This window comes from Calliphora vicina, chromosome 5 (genome assembly GCF_958450345.1).
Source record: "Calliphora vicina chromosome 5, idCalVici1.1, whole genome shotgun sequence".
Classification (NCBI taxonomy): domain Eukaryota; kingdom Metazoa; phylum Arthropoda; class Insecta; order Diptera; family Calliphoridae; genus Calliphora; species Calliphora vicina.
In genome coordinates, this window is record NC_088784.1 from 63,661,209 (window position 1) to 63,687,216 (window position 26,008).

Sequence of the window (26,008 nt, forward strand, 5' to 3'; positions counted from 1 at the left end):
CACAATAAGGGTACTCATTTAAACGCTTAAGTTTCCCATTTGTGCAAATGGGCAAATTTGCGCGACATGTTTCATGAACCTACCTTTTCAATTTTGTGCAAGTTTATACAGAAAATTTATATTTGTCAAATAAAAATACATAAATTCAACAAAAGCTTTAATAATTTTTTTTCAAATTGTATAAATTTTAATTTTAAAATGTTGAATGAAAGTTAAAAATCTTTGGAACAAACGGTGGTATACATAGTTTGGAGGACTTTGTTTATGTTCTAGCTGTTGGTTAATGTTTTCATACACAATGTCATTTAATACAATCATTCTGTTCCAAAGTTACACAATTTTCACATGCACAAAATTTTTATATTTTATTTGATTTTTATTTCTTATAAATAGGGGGCGGATTTATATGCAGATGCATGTTTTTTCTCGAACGTCTAAATACAATGTAGACTAATTATCTATCCGAATCACACATTTTGCTGTAAAATGGCAGCGATTTGTTAGGGCATATTTTTGCATATTTTATTGATAATGCATATTTTGTTATATTTAACTTCAAAATGCATATTTACATTCATATTATTCAAGTTTTTAATATTTTTTGTCGTCAAAGGGCAACTTATTGTCTGGACAAAAAGTTTTTTTGTTGAATTTGTTATAGAAATAGCATCAAAAGTTGTCGACAAACTGCTTTCGACATCAAGAAACTTGCATTAAGTTTTCTTCACTTCTCTATCAGCAATTAAAAATTATAATTTCAAAACATTTTACTTCAAAAAAGTTAAGAGTTTTTTATGTATCAAAAATTCATTAAATGTATCGGAAACATTCATATTTGTTTTCATTTCAATTTCGATGTATTAGAGATTTCGTTATCGAAAGATTTTGTAACTTCACATACACAGTTACCACTCCTGACAGTCATTTCCCAGCAGTTCTAGGAGACTCTACTGAACTAGTGATTTTATCTGCCATTTAGGGTGACAACTAGTTACATAACTAGCTACGTGCAGTACACAATTAACGTTTAAAGTTACTGCACTATAGATTTCTTAGATACGCACAAGGGACTATTGCCTTTATGCTAGATTACATGCGATATATAAAGTAACCACATACGTATCAGCCAAGTTATCAGACATAATAAACATTTAAGGCCGTATTCATAAACGAATTTTAAATTAAACAACGTTTTAAAATCAAATTTTGTGTGGAAATTTTGCTTTAAAACATTGTTTAAATTTAAAATTTTTTTATGAATACGGGGGTTACTGTCTATAAGGGATACATTTAATTCTTACTTGCTTACCTGCTGGGTTATTAGAATATGGTTGGATGCTACTTTACAGCACGATCAAAATATTGATGATTTTAAAAGGCAAGTCGCAAGATAGATCCTCTAAAGATTATGGCTTTAAACAAGTATTCATACCAAGATCTTATAATCAATATATCCATCGTTTTGTCAGAAGAACAATTATAATTTTAAAACTTTAACTATTTAATTCCTTGTTAAATTTAAATTTTTTGAACATTGCTCCATCCATAGTTAGTTATTTTATGTTTCTGGGAAAAAAATACAAGTGCATATTTTTTAAATTTTTAGGTCATTTTTTAAGCATATTTTAGGCGCATATTTTCCAATAATATGCATGAAAATCCGCCCCCTACTTATAAATAAAAGTAAACAAAAGCAGCTGATTCATCAAATGCACAATAAATTCAAATTTGCGAGTCTAAATTGTCGCGCAAACTTATCGGAGTTGTGCAAACGAATTTCCATACATTTTTTGACATTTCATTTGCGAGAGTGTAAAAATGCACAGATTGCACAGTTTGCGAGGCTTTTAAGCGTTTACATGAGGACCCTTAATATATTTGTGAAATTTTGTACATAGCATGGGGAAAATGTTTTCATTATTCAATCAATCGAAAGAAGAACATTAACTACTGAATTTTATGTATATCAAACAAAAAAGTTAAATTTTGTGAAAATGATCGAATTCACTTAATTGTGAATAAATTCAAAAAAAATCAATCGATTTTTATGATTTAGTTGCTATTATATTTGGGTTTACGATAAAGCAATAAACCTGGACAATTTATGCTATTTACGGTTTTTCATAAGTTTTTTAAAACAAAAAAATTTTATATTTTCACGTAAAAAATATGTATATTTTTTGCTTAAATTTGTTATTATAACTCCGAAACTACTGAGCGGATTAAAACGCAATATATAAACAGATTAAAGGTTAAATTGGAACTTTTTTTAAGTTTAAATTTGAACTTTTTTAAGTCTACTTCAATAATATTAATTTTGAGTTATCATAAATTATGTGGAGAAACATTTACAAAAATTCGAAGTTTTAGAAAAAAAAATTTAAAAAAAATCTATCCATAAAATTAAAAATTTGTACCATTCTTGATGAATCAAATCTATATAGTGGTTAGTGAAGCCTTTTATTGCTGTTGACCTGTGTAATTAATATATTGAAAATGAATTTACAACCTGTCAATTATATGTATCTGTGTTTTCTAATACAATTATAAAAGGAATTAACTAAAAATGTTTAATTAAAATTTAACATCCATTTACAAAAAAATATTCTAAAAATTAACAAATATTTGTTAAAGACATTTTGTATGGAAATATAAAATTAGTTTTGTAATCCTTTGATAATTAATTTAAAGTTTATTTTAATACGTTTGTAAATTTTTAACTACATATTATGTTTTATTATGGTCATTAAATTCAAATAATTTTCATTAAATATTTAACACACATTGAAAACACTTTGTTTGCTTAAGTTAAACATGTTTATGCATGTTTAACTAGTGCAAACTTATGTAATATTCAACTTAAACACATACAGGGTGAACAATATTAAGTGAAACACAGCTGTAATCGGTTGTGGTTTCTTAGTGTATAGGGCAGTGTTTGGCACTCATAGTCACCAATTTGGAGTAGTCGTTGAAAAGTAAGTTATTGAGTAATTGCAATCATTACAAAGTTTTTGCTTGGATACATGCATACTGTTACATTTTTGTAACAGCTCTTTATTTATTAAAATTTACACAACTTTCTTTTAATGTACAAGTATACACTGGTAATAGGGTTGATATAACTTCGAATAGCATCTAATTATACACATCTTCCTTCCAGTAGCTTCATGACAGTTCTGTTTCTACTATGATTACCTCAAAGCTCTCATTCAATGTTGTATGTTCCACAGCTATGTTAATAATATCCAAAGATATGTTAATAATGTCCACAGTTAAGTTAACTGCTGTAAATCGGCCGGTAAGCAAGATTGTCCACAATTACAAGTTTCCAGAAATAGAAATGTTGAGAAACATGATGCAACTTGAAACCAGCCGTTAGAAACCGTTCTATTTGAATTCAAATACAATTTCGTAACAATATGTATTGTCTTTGCAAACACAAAATGTAGTTTTACTACAACCTTTACTGAAGGTGGCAAGGGTGGAAAACAATATATTAAAGTACACTGTCAACTTGACTGGGTGATTGACTATGACCGATTATTACGAATGTAACTGGTGTAAATAACAGCAATACCTTTCCTCCCTTTCAAAAATTAATGAATAAATTGTCATTGTCAACATTTACGTTTTCAAACAATTTGTTATTTTGTTCAACCTTCACAGTATACAGCGAATGAATATTTATCTGGTCGTTGTGTAACACAGTGAAATATTTGCTGAGGAATTGTGGATATGATGTATGAACATTAGCATAGTTCAACTTGCAAAAAACATGGAAATTAAAGATTCCACAAGACTATCTGTATTACAATTAACAATAGGCTTTAAATATCTATATTTTGAAATTGATAAAGTTTTGGATTTTTGGATTTTAATTTAAAAAAAGTATAATGTTTTAACCTCTTTCCCAGTTCAAAATTGACACAACTCGCTATTCATATTGCTTTCGGTTACAATGTATGTAACATTATGTGCAACCTTAACTTTCACTATAACTTTCTAACTTATGTCAACATTATTTTGTTAATTCGCTATGCATATTAAATAAACACAAATGTGTGATTTGAAAAATATTTGTATTCTGATACATAAATACCCCTCGTCCACTATATGGCTGCAATTACAAATCACCATAAATACACAATGTTTTAATTGCACACAATGGTTATTTAGCAATTAAGTAGTAAAAACCGCAAATTTGTATGAAAACTGATGATAGAACTAATAAATACTTTGTATCAATTGTGGATAAGTTTACACGTAAATAGAGTTCCATTAAGGCCTTTAGACATGTCACAGCCTTAATTAATGAATGGCTTTTAAGTCAAATTCTTGATAGTTATTCTTGAGGTTAATGTCAATGTTTAGATTTCAACTTAAAAATCTAATTATTATATTTAGTTTAGTTTAATTTTGTATTACAAATTAAAAAGATTAGGGAACTAGCTTTTATTAACCTAATTGTGTTTGCAATGATTGTTAAATCCTGATAAATGACGCAATTAAAGGTCAATAGATAAAAAACTATTATTCTACTTTTCTTTCCATCACTCTGGCAACATTTGAGACCAAGAACGAATCAAGCCGATTTCGGATACTCTGTTCTGCACCAATCGAACCATATATTAGTCGGACGGGGCACGGTTTGGACAAAACTTCCAAATTGAAACACATCGCTGAGCTTTGTCATTATGGAATATTACAGTTTCATGTGGGGAATTACGCTATGGGGATTTCATGTCAAGTGAACCAACTTTTAAAATCGATGTCTTCCGATGTATTTTGATATATATCCCACTCGCATCCCACCACACCACCATAGTGGGGAGGGTATAATGCGTTTGTGCAGATGTTTGTAACGCCCAAAAATATCAGTCTAACATCCACCTTAAAGTATACCGATCGACTTAGAATCACTTTCTGAGTCGATTAAACGATGTCCGTCCGTCCGTCAGTCTGGTCGGCTGGATGGCTGGCTGGCTGTCCATGTAAACCTTGTGCGCAGAGTACAGGTCGCAATTTTTAAGATATTTCGATAAAATTTGGTACATATAATTTTTTGGGCCCAAGGCCCAAAAAATTAAATCGGTAAATTATTTCACCTAGCCCCCATACAAATGTCCTCTCGAAATTGGACTTTATCGGTCATAAATGTTTAATTTATATATGTATCTACATAAATTACGCTCCAAATAAGTTTTATATACACAAAATTCATGTCACCAAATTTTGTTACGATCGGTCCATAATTAGTCATAGCTCCCATAGAGACCCGCTTCCGAAAATCACTTTAACGTGCATAAACCGCTTAAAAATGTTGCTATACACACAAAATTCAACATAGTTAACTTTCATATAGACACAAATCACTCGACCTAATTTCATGGTGAACGGTCCATAATTGGTCATAGCCCCTATATAAGGCACACTTCCGAAAATCACACAAAAATATAAATTATTGAAATTTTAAAAGAAAAATGTTTTTGTTCTTTTACTTAGTGTAGGGTATTATATGGTCGGGCTTGACCGACCATACTTTATTACTAGTTTTTTTTTAAATTTAATTTTTTTTTTAATATTTAGCGAAGTTGTGGTGAAAAATGCGATTTAGACCCCTTGTAGGTCCAACTTACTATGGTCTTATATACGTCGTTGCAAAGGTCTTTGAAATATCTATCATTATATGTCCATATTGTCTATATTAATGACTTTGTAATCGAGGTTGTCCTGGTTTTTTCCTTTTATCTCAGCCATTTGTGGACCGATTTTCTCAATTTTAAATAACAAGCCGGAATTCCGGAGATATCGATGTATGAATCGTGTATGTAAGTTATTTGGGGGCTTTGGAAAGTTGATTTCAACAGACAGATGGACATGGCTTAATCGACTCCGCTATCTATAATGATCTAGAATATATATACTTTATAGGATCGGAAAATTATATTGTGGAAATTACAAACGGAATGACAAACTTATATATACCCTTCTCACGAAAGTGAAGGGTATCAAAAGCATCCATTTTGAAAAAAAGTCAACAAAGTTTTTGATTTTGCAAAAAAGTCAAAAATTGTATGTTTTGAGTTGCAAAACATTTAGTTTGATATATATCGAACTAGCATCCCACTAAGCGACCAAATATGTCATCAAGAAAAATATCTAAGCTTTCTTTTGAAAAAAAGACAAAAAAGTTTTTGATTTAGGAAAAAAAAAAAATTAAAATTTTTATTTTTTTTTAATATTTTTTTTCCCAAAGATTGAAGAAATAGCTGTCTAATAAGGCCCATACACAACACCATCGTTATTGAGCAATCAAGTGATTGTGCAATTATGCTTGAAGCACACAATACACCAGCATGCGGGTACAAAATTAATTTTTTTTTAAAATTATGTGGAAACGGTTATAATGAATAATGATAAAATTTGTGGTGCACTTATTGATGCTATTATCCTAAAACGAAAAATGAGCAAAAAAATCGTATTTGGATAAAGAAATGGATAGAAAACAAAGGGGAACTAGAACATATTAAACTTCTAAAAGAATTGACAATCAGCGCAGAAGGTGATGATGGTACATTTTCCTTCTCTGGAACATTCCTGATCTTCCAAAAATTGAGTTTATCGTAATACCACAACGAAGACTCAAAAACATCATCTGTTCCTGCAGCAGATTTTTCACTTTTTTGGTCGAAAAACTTGTAATTTGTTCGAAATTTCTTTTTACCACTTTTTCTCTATCTGCTTCTTGGTCCACCTGTTTTAATTGTTCTACCATTCCGTACTTTTAACATTCCATAGGCTAGGCATTGTTTACGTTCGAGAAATGCTCCCCAAAATATTTTTTCTTTAGCATTCATATTTAATTTTTTTATTTTTTTGATGTTTATGCCATGACGATTTTAATTTTATGAGCTAATTTTACAACACACGATTCAATCATGCTGATACAATCAAAAAAATATCAAACTATTTTTGATAAAGCACCAGCAGCTGGTACAATCACACCACAAGCTCATACACGGTCAATCAGCTGGCACAAGCACTTGATTGCACAATTATATGGTGCTGTGTATGGGCCCTATAAACTATTTGGGACATATTTTGCTAACAGTACGTACTAAGTTACCATTTTAAGGGCCATTATTACAACTTGCCTTAAGTTCCCAATAGTAAAAGTTAACTTTAAGCAATAGTTAAGCAAAGTTAACTTTTACTATTAAGAACTTAAAGTTAAGTTGTAATAATATCCCTAATGGCAATAACTTCATCTTTAAAATAAAAATTTAGGTTGTAGATCGCACTGTTTAACAGTTATATTTGTGGGTTGTAGATTTACCGTTTTTAAATAAATATCTTTCGTGTGGATTAAATAATTTAAATTTTGAATTTAGTTTTTCTTGAATTCCTTATTAAATATTTGGATTTCTGACTTTTATAATGAATCAATATATAACAGGACATTTATTTTAAGAAATTAAAATATTTGTACTGCCTTAGGGTAATCGTCCATGCTTGCTGGTTTTATTTAGATATTTCAACATAAACTTTGTTTAAATAGGATTTGTTTTTAAATAACCACATTAAAGCATTAACTGCTTTTGAACTAGTTCACTTAAGATAATTTAATAATGTTGAAAATATAGCGACAAATATCCTAAAGCTATGCTATGAATTCTTTAAATTTGTTTGTTGCTTTTAATTAAGGACAAAAAATATATGTAACTACTTTTCAGTATTACAAATTCTCCCTTTAATCAATACAAAGAAACACAAGAAAAAATGTGTGTACACCTTCATCAACTTAAATCCTTTTAATACCTTTAATTTAACAAACAGACTTTTATTTTTGCAGACAATCAGAAAATTATGTCAGCTTTCGGTCATTTAATAGCAACAAAGCAGATATAATCTTTAATTTATACTTATTTCTTATCAATAAAACATTAGAAGTTTTAAAAGTAAAAGTATTATTTGCGATAAAGAGCACGCAATAAAATATTGTCTGTTTATTTTCTATTTGTTGTTCAGCTGAAAAAGAAAAGAAAAAAAATCAAAACCTTAATTCAAGGTATGTCAAGCAAACGATTTTTTTAATCCCCCTCATAATAATTCCATTGTACTTCAGTCCCTTTTAAAGTTAAATTCGACAGTCATAAAGTTAAATTTCTTAATAATTGCTTAGCGAAAACATATTTCATATTTCATGAAGGGTAAGCTTTTTTTTAGGGCGAAATATAAACAGGGGGAAATAACAATGAAACAATAAACAAAAAGAAATGGTCATAAATGTATTTATTATTTGTTGCAAAGAAAAATGCTTGGAAATAAATAAATGGAGTTACGCAAAAAAAACAAACGAAAACGGAATAATAACTGATTTTGCACTATGACTCGCATAATTTATTATTTAAACAAATTTGGTATTTAACTTTGTCATTGGACAAATACGAGGTGGGTGAAAAAGTCCCTGCCTTTTTGAATGAAACTCAGGTTTTTGTGTTTCTCTAATTTGTTTATGCCTTCAAAAAAAAAAAAAAAATTTGTCGAAGTCATCAAATAGGTATTTTTGAGAGACATTTCTTCAGGTTTGGATATAAGAAATTATCACTCGGCGCTAAATCCGTAGAATACGGAGGAAGATGGAGCATTTCGTAGCCTAAATCATAGATTTTTGGCATGGAAACGGCACATGACTGTAACCTTTTGTGAGCAAAGATTTAATAATCTGGAACGATCTTTCATACAAATTTAATATTTAGAAAAAATGTACCTTTAATATTTGTTTAAATTGTATCAACAATTCATTAGCATTTTAATCCCATAGTGCATTCAGCACACCAGGTTTTACAACAAAAACAGACAACAAGCGTAAAAATAAAGGAATTAAAGAATTCACTTAAGTACTTACATACTTAAAATCTATAAAATGGATGTGTATGAAAATAAAATGAGAAATAATAGCTGTGTTCGTTTACGTTTGTTGTAAAAGTACTAAAGTAAGAGAAATATTGCGCAAAATCAATAAAATGTAAAAGTATTCTTTCAACTGTGTAAAAGTTTATTATCCATGGTTCAATATAGGGTTTATAAAAATCTGACTTTATAAAAAACCGGTTTTTCGGTTAACCGACTCGAAAAAACCGGTTTAATTAACCGACATTGAAAGTTTAAACAAAACATTTTTATATGAAGAGAACATAATTTTTTTAGTTTTTAGTAGCCAGGACGATTCATAACGAGGGCCTATATTCAAAACCCTCTATCTTAAAAAACACAACTTTTCAGAAGAGCCAAAAAACTATTTTATTCGCGTATTACTTGCGTTATTCTACAATATTTTTTTAAAGCAACTAGTGAATCTCACATATAATAGGTTTTTAAAATGTTGCATTATTGGGAATGTGTGTGTACGAAATATGAAGATAGAGGGTTTTGCATTTTAATAAAAATAATTTATTTTGAATTCATTTATGCCATATGTCAGTTTTTAACGCAATATATTTAAGATAACTGCTAATAATGCAACATAAGATAAAAAATTAACAATAAACCATCTATATATATAAAAGAGTAACGTTACTGACTGACTGAATGACTGACTGACTGACTGACTGACTGATTCATCATCGTACAGCCCAAACGGCTGAAGCTAGAATCACGAAATTTAAACTGTGGGTTCCTCCCTCCCCAAAACGATCCGATAAGAAGGGATTTTTGAAAATTCGAACGTTTAGGGGGTAAAAAACGGGTAAATTCGGTAACCTTATATCTTCAAAACTAATAAAGATACAAAAAAACTTAAAATAAGCTGACAGGTGTTTCGTACTTTTTGGAAATTCGAAACTTTTAGGGGAGAAAACGGGTAAAAACTGTATTTTGGTACTTTTTTGCACCCTATGTATCATTTAAACCAATAAACATAGAAACAAATTTTAAATCATATTCTTTAATTAACAAAAAATAAAAAATATAAGTTTGGTACTTTTTGGAAATTCGAACCCTTAAGGGATAATAATTGTGTTTATTTTTGGTACTTTTTCATAAAATATGTTTTTCTATAATTTGACATAGACATACGAATATTTTATTATGAGCTCCCACCACGATACAGAAATTTATTTGAATTAAATTTTTCAAAGCAGTGGGGATAAAAAGGTACCAAAAAGGGGATAAAATCGGGAAAATACATTTTATTGAAATTATTAAGCCAATTTTGATAATTTTTTAACATTGGTTCCTGGATTCGTACAAAAATTAACTACCATTAGGTACTTTTCTCCTAATGGTACTTTTTTTTAATATTTTAAATTATTTCACTTGTCGGCATTAAAGTTAGCTGATATATATCTGAGTGAAGTTTGTGTTAGGAATAGGGTACAATATTTAGGTACCAAAATGTGAGAACTGAACTATAGGTACTTTTTTATTCATCTAATGGTACTTTTTGAATTTTATATGACAATGGACTTAGAAACTTGAAATTAAGCATATGTGGTCCTAAGTGAGTGTGAATTTTAGGGGTAGACTTTTTGGTACTTTTTCTTTAATCGAATGGTACTTTTTGTAATTTCTTCACCAATGAACCTAGAAACATGAAATAAAGGTTATATGGACCGGAGTAACAGGTGCCTGATTTTTGGTACTTTTTATATATTGTAGCGGTACTTTTTTGAATTTTCTGTAATAATGGACATAAAAGTATGAAATTAATGGTATATGTTCTAAAGTGAGTGAGAATTCTAGGGGGAGACTTTTTGGTACTTTTTCTTTATTCTAATGGTACTTTTTTGAATTTTCTATAACAATGAACTAAGAAACATGATATTTAGCATATATGGTCCTAAGTGAGTGAGAATTCTAGAGATAGACTTTTTGGTACTTTTTCTTTATTCGACTTTTTGTAATTTCTTCACCAATTTACCTAAAACCATGAAATTAAGCTTATATGGGAGTGAGTGGAAAACCACAAGTGGGGCCTTTTTGGTACTTTTTATATATTATGAATTTTCTGCAATAATGGACATAGAAATATGAAATGGTCCCAAGTGAGTGAAAATTCAAGGCCATACTTCATGGCACTTTTTCTTTGTTCTCATAGGTACTTTTTTGAATATACTATAATAACGGACCTAGGGTTTCCAAAAAACCGAAGAATTTCAAAACCGCGGTTTCGTTTTTTTTTCTGTTTTGTGATAATTTTTAAATATTAATTGTTATAGAAACAAAATTAGTTGATAATATAGGAATGGCTATACAAATTTAAAATTCAAACTTGACGGGTTATGGTTTAGTGAGTGCGAATTCAAAATTGATAATCAATGGTACTATATAATAATAAACCTAAAAATTTGAAATTAGGCACACATGATTCTGAATGAATTTGAATTCACAAAAGGTGACTTTAGTGGTAACTTTCTTTTGCATTTTCTATAATAATGGACCCAGAAATATGAAATTAGACATTTATTTCACTCTTCTAATTGTTCAGTTTTTGTCAAAATTTTGCCATTAAATAATTACTTTTGCAATTTAATTTAAAAGAATCGATATGTGTACGTAATTGTCGTTCTAATAAGATATAAAACACAAAAAATGTTAAAGTTATTGAAAAATCGCCAGGCCATTAACGTGTCTCATGCCACTAGAACAAGAAACGTATTTTGAGAAATATTAAAATAAGAGCTTATTTTTACTTAAAATATATACATATTTACTTGTATATGAATTTTTGACTTCGTAGGATACCGTTAACCTATTCGCAGGTATGACCAAAACTCCAATTTCAAATTTTTAAAAATTTTGTTAAACAAATTTCAGAATTTGTTGATCATTACTTGGGGATTTATTGCCAACATAATAATTTTTTGGCCATATTTTGGCGAATGAGCCGAATTTCCTTTCTGTTATGATTTTTAAGTAAAAGCTATTCAGAATATTATAGTCCATGTAATTTTAAATATAGTCTGAAAGTTTTACTAAAATCGGAATTCAGCACCGGTTAAGTAGTTACAATCAAAACAAGAATATGTAGCTTAAAAAAAAAAACAGAAAAAATATTGCCTTGTGTGGGAATCGAACAGTCACATTATTTGCTTGTGTTTGATAGTCAAGCTGCTAACTAACTGCTCCATGTAGGAGTTATTTTATTGTAAGTTAACAATAGTTTTAACATCAACATATAAATGAATATGATATGAACAAAAAAATTAATTGCATTGACACTACACACTAGATATGCTAAATGCAAAAGTACATTACCAACCTGTATAAAAATAAGTACCTATTCTAGTAAATAAAATAATGTGCTGGGTAACCACCACTCATTACAAAATAATGCAAGTGGTAACTAGTTGCCATTACAAGAATTCACAAGATTTTTTCTAGGCATAAACAGTTTATAAATTTATCAAAGGCTTATCAAACAGAATTTCCATACAAAATTTGTTTTATAAAATTTTTTTACAAAAACTGAAAAAAATACATTTTTTCCCCTTGTTAATGCACCTCAAAACTTCAGCATCGTTGCTTATATTTTACACAACGTGTTTCTACAATACATAGAACAATTCTAGATGGGCGGACGATCTGTACGACCTGAAATTTTTTTTCGTCCATACAATCTTGGATCACTCTAGTATACAATGACTTTAAAAAAATTCATCAAAATATGAGATTTTAGTCCCAAATATTGAGTGATATAAACCGGTTAACCGAAATCAAGTTAACCGGTTCGCAAAAAACCGAAATTTCGAAGAACATCAGGTTTTTCGATTAACCGGTTTATAAACACTAGTTAAATACCATTGTAATTTCTTCCGTGAGGAAAACATATTCATCTGAACAAAAAGAGTACTTAGGTGGGAAAATTTTAATTTCTGGAATTTCTTTATATATTTTCTTATAAAGATTATAATAGTATTTTGCACATACAAAACAGATTCTTCATTTTGATTTGTTGTTATTCATATGATTCAATTTTATATGTAGGAGCTGGAGAAAGTGAGATGAGACGATCACCGGGGTTTGCAAGACAGGGACGGTAGTATACATTTGAGGGTTGGGCCAGGACTGAAGACAGATTTAATTTATGTGTTAAAGAGAGTATATGTCACGGATCGCCTTTAATCTTTATTTTTTAATAATATGTTGTTTTGTGAATTAATTTAAGTTTTTTTGAATATGTACATTAGAGTGACAGCCGATTTTTTTTTAGATTTCAAAGAGTGCCGTGTGGAATATTGTGACACTAGGCCTAAAAGTTAAGTGCTGAAAATTTGGGCCAAATTGGACAACGATTTCTGGACGCGCATCTAGGTCAAAGTAAATTTTACTATTTATATGGAATAAATAGGTAAATCTCGTTAACTTTCTGCACTGTTTTCTAGAAATATGTAGATTTATTTATATTAATGAATATTACATTAAAAAAACATTTTTGGAAATTGACCCTGTGTCTCCTTTGGGTCAAAATGACCCAAAAACTGTATTATCGCCAAAATTCGGGAAAAATGCAAATTTTTATTTTTTTTTTTTAAATTTTGTTAAAAAATGGTAAAGTTATTACAAATTCGCCAGACCATTAACGTGTCTCAGGCCACTTGAACAAGAAATTTAGAAAAAAAAATTAACATATTTCGAGAAAAATTAAAATAAAAGCTAATTTTTATTTTAAATATATCCGTGTTTACTTGTGTATGAGTTTTTGTCTTCGTAGGATACCGTTAACCTATTCGCAGGTATAACCAAAAAAAATATTTTTTTTAACGGCTGTTTCGAATCTCCATTTTCCAAAAAAAAATTTTAATATAATATTCATTAATATAAATAAATCTACATATTTCTAGAAAACAATGCAGAAAGTTAACGAGTTTCACCTATTTATTCCATATAAATAGTAAAATTTAGCATATATCTGAACTTTGACTTCGATGCGCGTCCAGAAATCGTTGTCCGATTTGGCTAAAATTTTCAGCACTTAACTTTTAGGTCTAGTGTCACAATATTCCACCCGGCACTCTTCAGAATTTTATCAAAATTTTTTTCCATACAACTGATTGTCACTCTAATGTACATAAATGTAAATAAATATAAATATAAATAGTGAATTCAAGAGAATGTGTTTCCATTTGATTTGGATAAGATGTACACAGCAAATAGTGGTGATAAAACTACATATATAAATGGATTTTTTCGATCTAGCAACAGAAAATCAGTCACCACAATAATTTCATTTGCTATCAATTCAGTAAACACATAAAAATGGTTATTAAAATCAGAAAAAATTACCACTTCTACTAGGTCGACTTAATACAAATTGAAATGTTGGTCCATATATATTGTGATCCAAAACTTTTTAACATAAATAACTATTTGTGGAAAACGTCGGTTTTCTAGGCCCCTCGTATTTAAAACATCGGGCGGACATTTTTGCATATTTTTAACACAAAAGATTTCTGATCAACAAATAATATTTTCGAGAAAATTTCACCCCCTAGATCCTTTCGTTATAAAGTTATTCTCGTGAGTGGATCTTTTGTGGGAGCAATGCACTATGGTTTCAAATCCAGTATTTTTGGCATAAATTAAAATAATCATGTCAGAGCTTTTAATTTCAGCACATTTAATGTCCATGGCATATAAATAAATTTAAACAAAAAATAGTCAATTGGACCACGCCCACACTTTACGCCCACTAAATGGGAAGGTATCCAAACTGAACTCTTTTTTTATATGTAAAAGAAAATTATATATATTTGTTTTATTTGATAATTTTTTTGGTTAATATTCAGATTTTTATTGATTTTTTTTAAAGAACCCACTCTATAGTACATCATATTTGCTCCCGTCAGTTGTCCAATCCGAAAGCATTTCGGTACGGGTAATCAAAAATTGTGCTAAAATAAAATGACAATTGTGGGTGTTTGCTGAAAAATGCTGGCGAGATATGAATATACACTCAAAATACACACTTTGGCAAACACTTCCACATTTAAACTTCCATGCAAGTTCGTGCCCAAACACAACTTTTGGTCCACGGATCTTATAGGTTATGGCGAGACTATAAAACTACACAATCACAATATCAAGAATTACGACAAGGACTCAACAAAAATAAAATTCGAAAATATGTCATAAAACTACGTAACTTGGGCTACATTGCCCATATTTGAAATACTTTATAACTTTATTTTTTAAGGTATGCTCGTTATACAATTGTAATACTGTTTTAATACTTATTTAAGAATACGCGTTTAAAGTTTCAACTTTGAAAGCCTAGCAGACCAGCAGTGTTCTCAACTGTTTTTTTTTAAATATATTTTCTTGATTGCTTGGAGTATTGTCTTTAGGAAAATAAATTAATTTTTAATAATTTTTAAAAAAAATTTTTTGAATTTTTGCCAAAAAAAATCGATTTGGGACCATAGTGCAATGGCCAATTATGGACTGATCGTCACAAAATACAGTACTGCAGATCTGTATAAAATTTTGCCTCGATATCCATATTTGTTAGTAATTTATTTTGGTTAATGTATTTTTCTGAATTGTACCTTATATGGGAGCCAATACTTATGAGAGATTTATGCATATTTAAGTGATTTACAGAAGTGGACCTAAGTAACTTTCGGAAGTTGATTATATATGTATGGGGGCTATAATCAAATGTAGACCGATATAAACAAAAAATCACTTTGTGAATTCTTTTTACTTGGAACATTTTATTGGCGATTTTTATATGGATACTGCTGTTATATAGGTATTTATATACAAAAGAGCCATATTCCGGGAATAAAATTATATGCGTGTTGGGATAAATCATTAACCGATTTTTGCAATTTTTATTTATTATGATTAATTTATTTTAAAGGGACATTTTCAACACTACTTGATCCTTTATCATATGAACAACGTGTGCAGAATTTTATAGTACTATATGAATATACATATATACTTTTTCGATCTATTAGCAATATTTCGATATGTTACAAACGGAATGACAAAAACAATATACCTCCCACCTTTTTGGTGGTGGGTATAATAAATATAAATTTTATTAATTTGGCTTCGCTACCTTTTTTCCAGAAAAAAGGTAAACAATAAAATATGACCAAATCGATAAATAAAACAATGTATGGAAAGCATTTCTAGTATGTGCTACAAAAAAGCCATAACAATGATGATGTTGGCTGATATTTAACTAAAGATTACAAAACAATTGTTTTTCGTTTCTCCTGTGAATTTTATTTTTCATGAGGTTTTTTGTCTGTGTTGTGGATACACATATTTGTATTATAATTTTTGTATTTTTTCTTTTTAAAAAACTTACCCGCAGATGTAGTGGCTGCCACAGGTACGGTTGACGTTGTTACGGAACTGGGATTAGCGAAAGTGCGCACTTGAGGACGAAAATTAAATTTGGCACCCGAAGACTTGGCACCCATGCCAATGTTTTCCTGATGCGATTTACCACTACGCAAAACAATATAAACCTGTAGAGATTGGTGAAGAAACAAAAAAAAAACAAGGAAAAATTTATGAATAAATTACACTAGCTTGCATAAATTTTGTGAAATTAAACTTTATGTGTTAATACAGATTCGTAAATTTGCATGTGATTTAATTAAACCTTATGGAAGTGAAAATAAGAACATCTTTAACAGATTTACAGAGTTACAATTTTATTAATAAATTGAATGTGAATACGGTTTATTTAAAGTAAATAAACCACCGTTTTTAAAAGGTACAAACGTAACAATATAATTTCTGGGGTATAAAAGTGAAAAAAACTGATAACCCTGCATGTCACTGATTTTTTAATACACAACCAGCCGTGAATAAGGAAGAACCATTTATTCAAATTTAAATAAAATTAACATTTCCACAAAAGCAGCTTTTTGCCACTCAGTGTAATAATACTTTAAATACATATTTGCCATGCTTTTAGATTTCATTTGCCTTAAAAAGCAGAAGCTTAACTCAAGATTCAATTGTTATTTTTATCAAGATAAATATTTATAAATAACTGGCAAATGGAAACCAAACGGAGAAAACAATTTTCAGCTAAATAAAAAACAAAAGAATTACATTCCATGCCATTTAGTATGCTCTATGTAGCTGTAAAACAAACTCACCTTACTGCCAAATATTAAAGCCAACAATAATGTTATTGTTAATTGGGTATGGCAGAAAAATATTATGTACAATAAATCGGGATTAGCTGGAGATTGTAGGAAAAGCCTGCAAAATAAACATGAAAATGGAGAATGGAAAATAATTTTTAAGCAGCATGAAAATTAAGTAGCAGTATTTTAGTTAAATTTTATAAAATATTCATAAATAAAATATGTAGAAAACAAATACTTACATAGAAACATTTAGGAAGCACGTCAGCAGAAACTCATTGTAAATGGCCATCGAAATGAAACGACTTTCATTGAATTCTGAGGGAGCCTTGCGCACCATTATACACAGACGTACACCCCAAGCCAAAAATACAACTTCCACTGAAAATATATGAGAGAAAATTTTAAATAAATATTTGAATATGAATTAAATAGGAAACACAGTTACTTTTATTTTGTAAATAGACCTGCCATTTCTAAAGTATCCTGTTAGTTCAACAATAAAAGACCAAATCATATGACAATATTTTCAAAGAAATTTCTTTTACGAGCCCAATATGAAAATTGAGAAAATTTTAAACTTTAAACAATTTTAAACTTTAACAAAATTATTATTTTACCAGCCTCGACAAAATAAAAATAAAAAATTTCGAATTTAAGTTTTTGCGTGATTTGCTTTTCCTAAATCGTAAATTTCTTTCCACTTTTTCAATTGCTATGAAGAAGAGTATATACTAACTTAACAAATTTGATTGCGATATGTTAAAGAACAAAATCTTATACTGAAGATTATTCATTTATAAAAGGTCTTCCAATAGTTACTTTCGAACTTTTACAGTTGATATCTGCCATAAGTTATATTTGCCGAATTGACTATCATTTACTACTGTAAATGATAGAATTGTTCTATCAAAATTGAAGTTCTGTTAGTTTTTCGCCCAGCAATCATCTTCAGTGATGAGGCCCATTTCTGTATGAATGGGTACAATACCATTCTTCACGAGATTCAAGTGCATCCAGAAAAAGTCACTGTTAGGTGTGTTTTGGGGCTTTCGACGTCATCGCTCCATTTTTGTTTGGAAACCACGCACAGTGGCGCCTGTGAAAAAAGTGAGGTTGTAAAAATCAAATATTTCATGTGCCCCTAAAAAATACTAAATAAACCACTTTTACAAAAAAACTATCCAATGCTTTCAAATATGCTACAATCAGATTTTTGGTTCAGAAGATATAGCCCTTCAAAGTTGACTGATTTTCAATATTCAAAAAAAGACGATTTTTAGGTAATATTTCAATATCTCAAGTAGATTAAAAAAATATACAACTTTGACTTGTTGTTGAATAAAATATTAAGAAAATATATAATGCGTTTGTGCAGATGTTTATAACGCCCAAAAAAAATACCATTTTTTCTTGTTCACATACTTAGTACTCACCACTACCTCATGGGAGATTGTGTGATCGCATTATTTTTTGCTACTATTTTTGAGTTATTGAATTTTTAGTTTGTGATATTTTCAAAATGCACATATTTAGTCATTATGGACATATCTCGTTTGTACTGAAAGTAAAATTTTGTACATTTACAAGTGAATAAATACCATATTTTTTTGGAATTTATATTTATGAAAAGCAGCTTGATTGTTATATGCATGAATGTTTCATTATTGCATTTTAGTTTTTTTGTTGTGTCCTATATATAGGACGACTTAAAAAACCACTTTTTCCAATAAATTTTTAAAAAACTTTAATTGCACTGTTTTTTTATTTCTCATTTGCTTCCAAAATAATATAAAAGTACTTTTAAAATGATCAAGCTCAAGCCGTCGGCATATCTGGGTTAAAGTAGACCGATTGCCTTATAATCACTTTCTGAGTCGATTACGATGTCCGTCCGTCTGGCAGGATGTCCATGTATTCATTGTGCGCAAAGTACAGGTCGCAATTTTGAAGATATTCCATCCAATTTGGTACATATAATTCCTTCGGCACAAATACCAAGCCTATTTAAACTGGCTGAAATCGGTCCATTATTTCTCCAAGCCCCCATACAAATGTCCTCCCGAAATTGGACTTTATCAGTCATAAATGTTTAATTTATAAATAGATCTCCACAAATTTCGCTCCAAATAAATTTTATATATACGAAATTTATCTCACCAAATTTTGTTACGCTCGGTCGATAATTAGTCACAGCTCCCATATAGACCCGCTTCCGAAAATCACTTTAACGTGCATAAATCGCTTAAAAATGTTGGTATACACACAAAATTCAACATAAATAACTTCCATGTAGACACAAAACACACTACTTAATTTCATGGTGATCGGTCCATAATTGATCATAGCTCCCATATAAGGTCCATTTCCGAAAATCATTCAAAAATATAAATTATTGAAATTTTAAAAGAAAAATGCTTTTGCTCTTTTACTTAGTGTAGGGTATTATATGGTCGGGCTTGACCGACGTTTCAACGTTTTTTAAATTTGTCATTCTATTCTAAAAAACAATGTGTAAAAAAACTTGTCAAAAGGTCAACGGGAATCCCGCAATTCCTAAAAATTGGAGAAAAAATCCCAAAAATGGTATTTTTTACAATTTTAATCATAGTGTCCACATTTCCTACGGGGCTGGGAAAATACTTTGGAGGCAAATAGGTTTCTAAAGCTGATTTTTGAACATGTGGCCCAAAATTTAAATTTTGATAAAAAAAATAGGTCAAATTCCTTGACATACATATTTCAAAAATAGGACATGTTTTTTATACCAAAATTTTCTCCATAAAGATGTCTTACAGAAATACATAAAATTGTTATTTGTTCTTAAAGAACGTTTTTTTTTAATAAAAAAAGAGTTAAGTTACCTTTTTGCAAAAATCTACTATATTTTTTGAATTTATAAATAGAAAATCGTTTATTTTTGAATCCGTAGTTGATATTGCTTTGAAATCTTTTGTATATTATTGGTAATTTAGTTGTCCATTCGTTCCAAAAGGACGCCATATATTTTAAAAAAAGCGGAGCAAGGTATGGCAAAAAATTTTAATTTTAAAATGCCTATTAGTCGGAAACTCGAATATTCCTTGTCTATGTCCATTAGGCATATAAATAATTTTGGCGAAATTTTTGGCATACCACCACGTGATGTCCAATATTGTATAAGTAATGAAAATCATTTTTTTAGATCATTTGGAATCAAAAACATCACGCACCAACACCAATTTCTAAAATAAACCAAACTTCTATTTCTCTGAAAAATTATATAAATTATTTCATTTTTTTCCTAATTCCTAATGTCCATGCCAAATTTAATCCTAGACGTCTTGCCAGATTTATTTATTTTGATTCCGTCCCACTGTTGCCAGATATGAATACGAACGAATAAAAAATTTCGATGATATCTCACACACTTTATTTTATTAAAATATAATGATAGGAAGCGCTTAATACCCTCTACATTATTATCAAATTTCACAATTATTGTCTAAATATGCGGTATTTTTTTAAATACCGGACACAATTTCACTCTTCCACTAAAGTTTACTTTTTTGTTTAGAAAATGCTATTTGACCGATTTTTAGTCCAAAACAAAAAAAAAAAAACAAATACAAATTCTAGATTAACATTACTGAAGGGGACAAGTCACCAGTTTTGTTGACTTTTTGGCAACATTGTCAACGAAGCGTCTACATTTATATACTTGTCTTTGATGAGAACAAAAAGAGAAACATGAATTTGAAGACAACTCTTCCAACAGTTATTAATTCGTACCATTCTTTTTTTAATTTGTTTAATACAATGTCAAATAATCCCATAAAACAAATCAAATGTTGTCAAATCACATGAACTCGAGGCCCGAAACGAGATCATATAATGCAACAGTAACGATTAACAAAGCTATCAAGGTGAAAACGTACGTCAGAGTTTAGAATAATTGTATTCGGAACTTTGTTCAACAAACTTTCAGAATTTTTTCCAAATATTATTCAGGGATGAAAATGCTTTGCTCTCTTATGTAATGCTCTAATTTTTCTAAACTTAAACTACCTAACTGTTTTTTTTTTGGTTGGCCACATTTTTCTGCACAAATGGAGATCAATTCAAATATTGCGTAAATTTTTAAACTCCCTTTAATCTATAATAACTGACGTAAAATATGCAAAGAATTGTATTTCTTTAAAGTATGTACCTATATTACATAATAACTATAAATAATGTATTGCACAACAATATGAATTTTAAAATAAAATTAAATTTCATCTAAAATGTACAAAATTTGTAGATACAGATTTAAGCATGAACTGTTTGTAGATGTTGATAATTGTAGAAAATGTTTGTATCATTAGGGGAGTATGAAATTCAGCATTTGCAATATTTCAAAAGATTTTCCATTCAATGCTGAACCCCTCTACTAACAAAAATTTGTATTTGCTACAAATGTGAAAACTACAGAATTTCACTTTTATGAAAACAGCATCGAATGCCAGTATTAACATCTTTGCACTTTTTCTATAGTTGTTAAAACTCTCAAAGTCCTTGCAATAAAAGTTTTCATTCATTCATATTATCACGAGTCTTAAAAAGCACTTAAATTACTCTTAAAGTTATTTCTCTTCTTTGTTTGTGGTATAGTAAAGTCACGTTGAAAAATTGTATTTTTGTTTTTTTTTTTTCGTCTACAGAAATACCGCAGCCAACACCTATAGACAACATCTTCACCAACAAGCACAACAACATCTTCATACTTCTGATCTTTTGTGGCTGAACCCTTGAGGTATTTTTTGGAGTACCTACCGCTGTGGCTACAACTGCTTGCATCTCCTGCTGTTAATTCACTTACTTGTAAAATAAGGTTGTTAAAGGGTGTTGGCTCGTGTGACGACGACGTTATGCGTGTGTTAACTTTGTTTTAGTTTTATTTTGAGAAATTTGTCTTGTCATTTAATTCTTTAGGTAAAACAAAAGTACATAAAGAAACAAGGTACTTAGCCGTGAACAAACTTTGTGTGTCATGAAGTTAAACAGTAGTTGAAGATAATGTTAAATAAATATTTAATTTTTCATGTAATTTAACTCTTTAAATTGTTTTTTAGACTCTGCTCATTGAAAATTACTTTAATAGAAGACTCAATAAAGGTGATTATATATAACAAGATTATTATATTTTGTATAGCCATCAAAAACTTGTTACTGCCATAACTTGCCGGAGATCATAATTAACAGGATCATGAATTTTGTATCTAGAAATCAATCACCCAAAAACTTGTATTTTTTGCAGGCATACTTGGTACTTTCTGAAACTAATAAACCCTTTCCAAAATAGTAGTTCTACTTCAGAGGTTCGCAAAAATAATTCCTCTCACCAATACACTTACTCTCACCAACATATTCAATTCTTTATTTTATTCAGTGCACCTACAAACACACAAATACAAAAACTGAAAAAATAAAGAAAAAGTCATACACCAGTGCTCATGCGTATTCCTAGTTGTCTCGTTGAGTGGACAACGACTACTAAAATGTAAGGGCATAAGAATACGTGTGATTTTATTTTCCACAATTGTGGTATGGTCTGCGCATGTCTGTTCTACTTCCAACTGAGACGTCAAATTTCATTGCTGCATATCTCTGGGTGAAACCCATATTCAAAAGCATATTGAACAAATAAAAGTATATACGGCTGTACCGATTCTTATATACCCACCACCAATATAATACGGATCGAAACATGTTTTTCATATATTTTAGATACATAAGTTTGCTATTGGCAATAACAATTTGTAGCAAATTTCGGTTTTCAAAGTCCCTCGAATTTATTTTTTTTTTAACGTCGAACGGACATTTTGTTAAAATGTTTTTTGGTTGGACCGATTTAACACATTTGCAAGGCAAACATTTCTAACGAACAATGAATATTTTCTGGAAAATTTCATTAAACCAAGTGCGTTCCACTGGGCCCTATCGTGACTTCAACAGATAGACATAGCTAGATTGTTCTAGAATATATATAATTTTCTGGGTCTACGACCAATAACGCTGTGCAACATATGAAGACTTTTGGAAAAATTCACGATCATGACAGTATAGGTTCGACTCTACTACTCTAATAGCAAAACCCTATACTCAGTTTGTCCATTTTGGTGACCAATTTGTTTTTATGGGCCCCCAAAAATTTTGAAAATCGGTGGGCCCTCAAAAAAAGGTACCAACAGCTAATTCATTTTAAAATTTTAAATATTTTTAGAAAAACAAAAACTTTTGGTGAAAAAAAATTCGGGTCCAACTTACTATGGTCTTATATACGTCATTGCAAAGGTCCATATTGTCTATATTAATGACTTAGTAATTCAGATATAGGTCAAAAATCGAGGTTGTCCTGGTTTTTTCCTTATATCTCAGCCATTTGTGGACCGATTTTCTCGATTTTAAATAGCAACAGTGCCGGAAGAATACCGGAGATATTGATGTATGAGTCATGTATGTAAGTTATTTGGGGGCTTCGGAAAGTTGATTTCAACAGACAGAAAGATAGACAGACTTTCGTAATAACCTAAAATACCATCAAACTAATTTTTAGCTTGTTCTAAGAAGGGCAACCCGTGCCGACTTTCGATTTAGTTTTGAGGTGCATTTACAAGGGGAAAAAATGAATTTTTTTTAACGGCTGATTTAAAGTTGTATAATGCTTTCAAATAGCAGTGCCCAAACTTTAACATATCTGTGGGCATTATTAATATTGAATAAAAGCTTTCAGTTGACCATTGATCGTAAGTATGGCAACGCTGTTTGCTGCGACCGTATATTCGAATTCGAATATTCAGTTAAAGAACATTGTAGAAAGTACACCACAGATGGCGTATGTATTAGTAAGATCTAGAATATTCGAACTTTGACAGATAAAGAGCAATCTAGAGTGCAGATGGCAGTGTTATAAATAGTGACAGAGGTTGCAGTCGTTAGTGAGTTTATCAGAGAGGCTTTTCGAATAAACATCAACTGAGTGTGCTGTATTTTTCAAGTGAATTCGTGTACATTATAAAGTGTGTCTGTATTTCTGCGAATTTAAAAACGTGTATAAAAAAAAACATTGAGTGACTATTTAATGCTGTTGTTGTACATTTTAAATAAATAAAGAGTTGTTACAATTTTCAAACTACTAAACGGCTTTTATTTGCAATCAAAAGTATCCGGTTTATTTAAAGGAAATAAACAAACGTTTTGAAAACGTTAAAACGTAACAATATATTTCAACATTGTATGCGTGTATTTTTTAAGTTTTTTCCCAAAAAAGTCCTCATATTTTTTCTTTTATAGAAAAAAAAAATTCTTTGGGACTATATAAAATTTGGATATGCTCTCAAAAGAGAACTTAATGCAAAAACGTATAAGTAAAATTTAATTCACTTAAGCGGTCATTGTCTCCCTCAGATCAGACACCGCAGATATATGTATGTATGTCCTAGTATTTGCTCATTCTATATATTTGTGCATGATTTCCTCAATTTAGCAATGTCCAGACCACAATTTCTCCTAAAACTTACACTTCTCGTGAACCTTCGTTATATAAATACTTCAAGAAAACATTATGATTCAATGATTTCCAGTTACTTTGTACTTGTCACTGTGAATGCAAGAATATTTTGTATATTATTTACAGGTTTGGCAAATCAACTTTTAATTTAACCTATAAATTTTAATAATTTTTTTAAACAAATATGCATATTTTAATCTCACTTAAAATCATGTTTTTTTCAATCCGAAATCATTAACGTTCTTAAGAAAATTCCAACTTTAATTTGATCATTTACCGAAAGATTATTATGCGCTCTTATTTATTTATCACTGGATATTTAACAATGTATTCTGGTCATTATTTAAATGTATAATGGAAAAATAATTTTTGTTGAAATAAAAAACTGAAGGACTATTATAGCCAGTACATTGTGACCGAGTACATTTTACGTAAATTATTTACTCGTTCTTAATCAGTAAAGGCATAATGGGAAAGAAGCCGAAACATATTGCAGCATGTAAAGTGAGTATTTAAAAATTAATTTTATTGAAGTGTTTTCATTTCTCACTCTCACAAAATTGTGAGGTTATGTGAGGCTTTTCATATATGAAAACGAATGATATTTCAGGCATAATTCTTTATTAAAATCTCTTTAATGAATTTTATTTCAAAACAATTACCTATAGATTATTACGAAATTGCACTATCAATTTTAATTTAACTGTCTGTAACGACTGCTTGCAACATTTATCATATTTACAAACATTTCCATTAGTAGAAACTTCTACTTATCAATAATGTTGATAACACGCAGTCATTAAAATTATTTGTAAGTATAGCAACATTAAATGTTAAAGCTGCTAATATTAACATTGAAGCTGATAAAAGCTCTAGAGATAGAACATTCTAGTTTCGTCCGTTAAGATAATTCGTGAAACTGCTGGAAGATCGCAATAAACATAAATAGTGGCAGCGGTTGCAGTCAGTTTAGTTTGTCACAGGCGCTATTAGAATAAACATTAACTGCATTACCAGTGTATTCTTGTACATTATAAAGTGTGTAAATTAAGTGTGTATTCCTGTGAAATATAAACGTGTATTTGGCTCTTTAAACGTTTCTTACAATTTTAAACTACTTAACTGCTTTTATTTGCAATCAAAATAATTAGTTTTATTTAAAGGAAATAAACCACGTTTTTAAAAGGTAAAAACGTAAAAATATAATTTCTTTTGATATTAATCAAATATGTTTACTATTATGCATACGCTGAAGCTTATCATTAATTATATATTACTACTATACTTTAATAATAATGAATTAATTTTATCATCTCTTAGAAATCCTAAATAGTTGAGTTTGCTGTTGCTTATG

General features: G+C 29.6%; 1 protein-coding gene across 1 annotated transcript in view; it reads right to left on the bottom strand.

The window, feature by feature from the left end:
* LOC135961325 (serine-rich adhesin for platelets-like) overlaps positions 1-26,008 on the bottom strand; it is an 86,326-nt gene that overhangs the window by 6,126 nt on the left and 54,192 nt on the right. The window contains exons 8-10 of the mRNA XM_065512821.1: positions 17,366-17,504; positions 17,133-17,238; positions 16,328-16,490 (exon numbers count right to left, since the gene is read on the bottom strand). Of these exons, the coding sequence (XP_065368893.1) occupies positions 16,328-16,490; positions 17,133-17,238; positions 17,366-17,504 (408 nt within the window). The remainder of the gene's footprint in view (positions 1-16,327; positions 16,491-17,132; positions 17,239-17,365; positions 17,505-26,008) is intronic.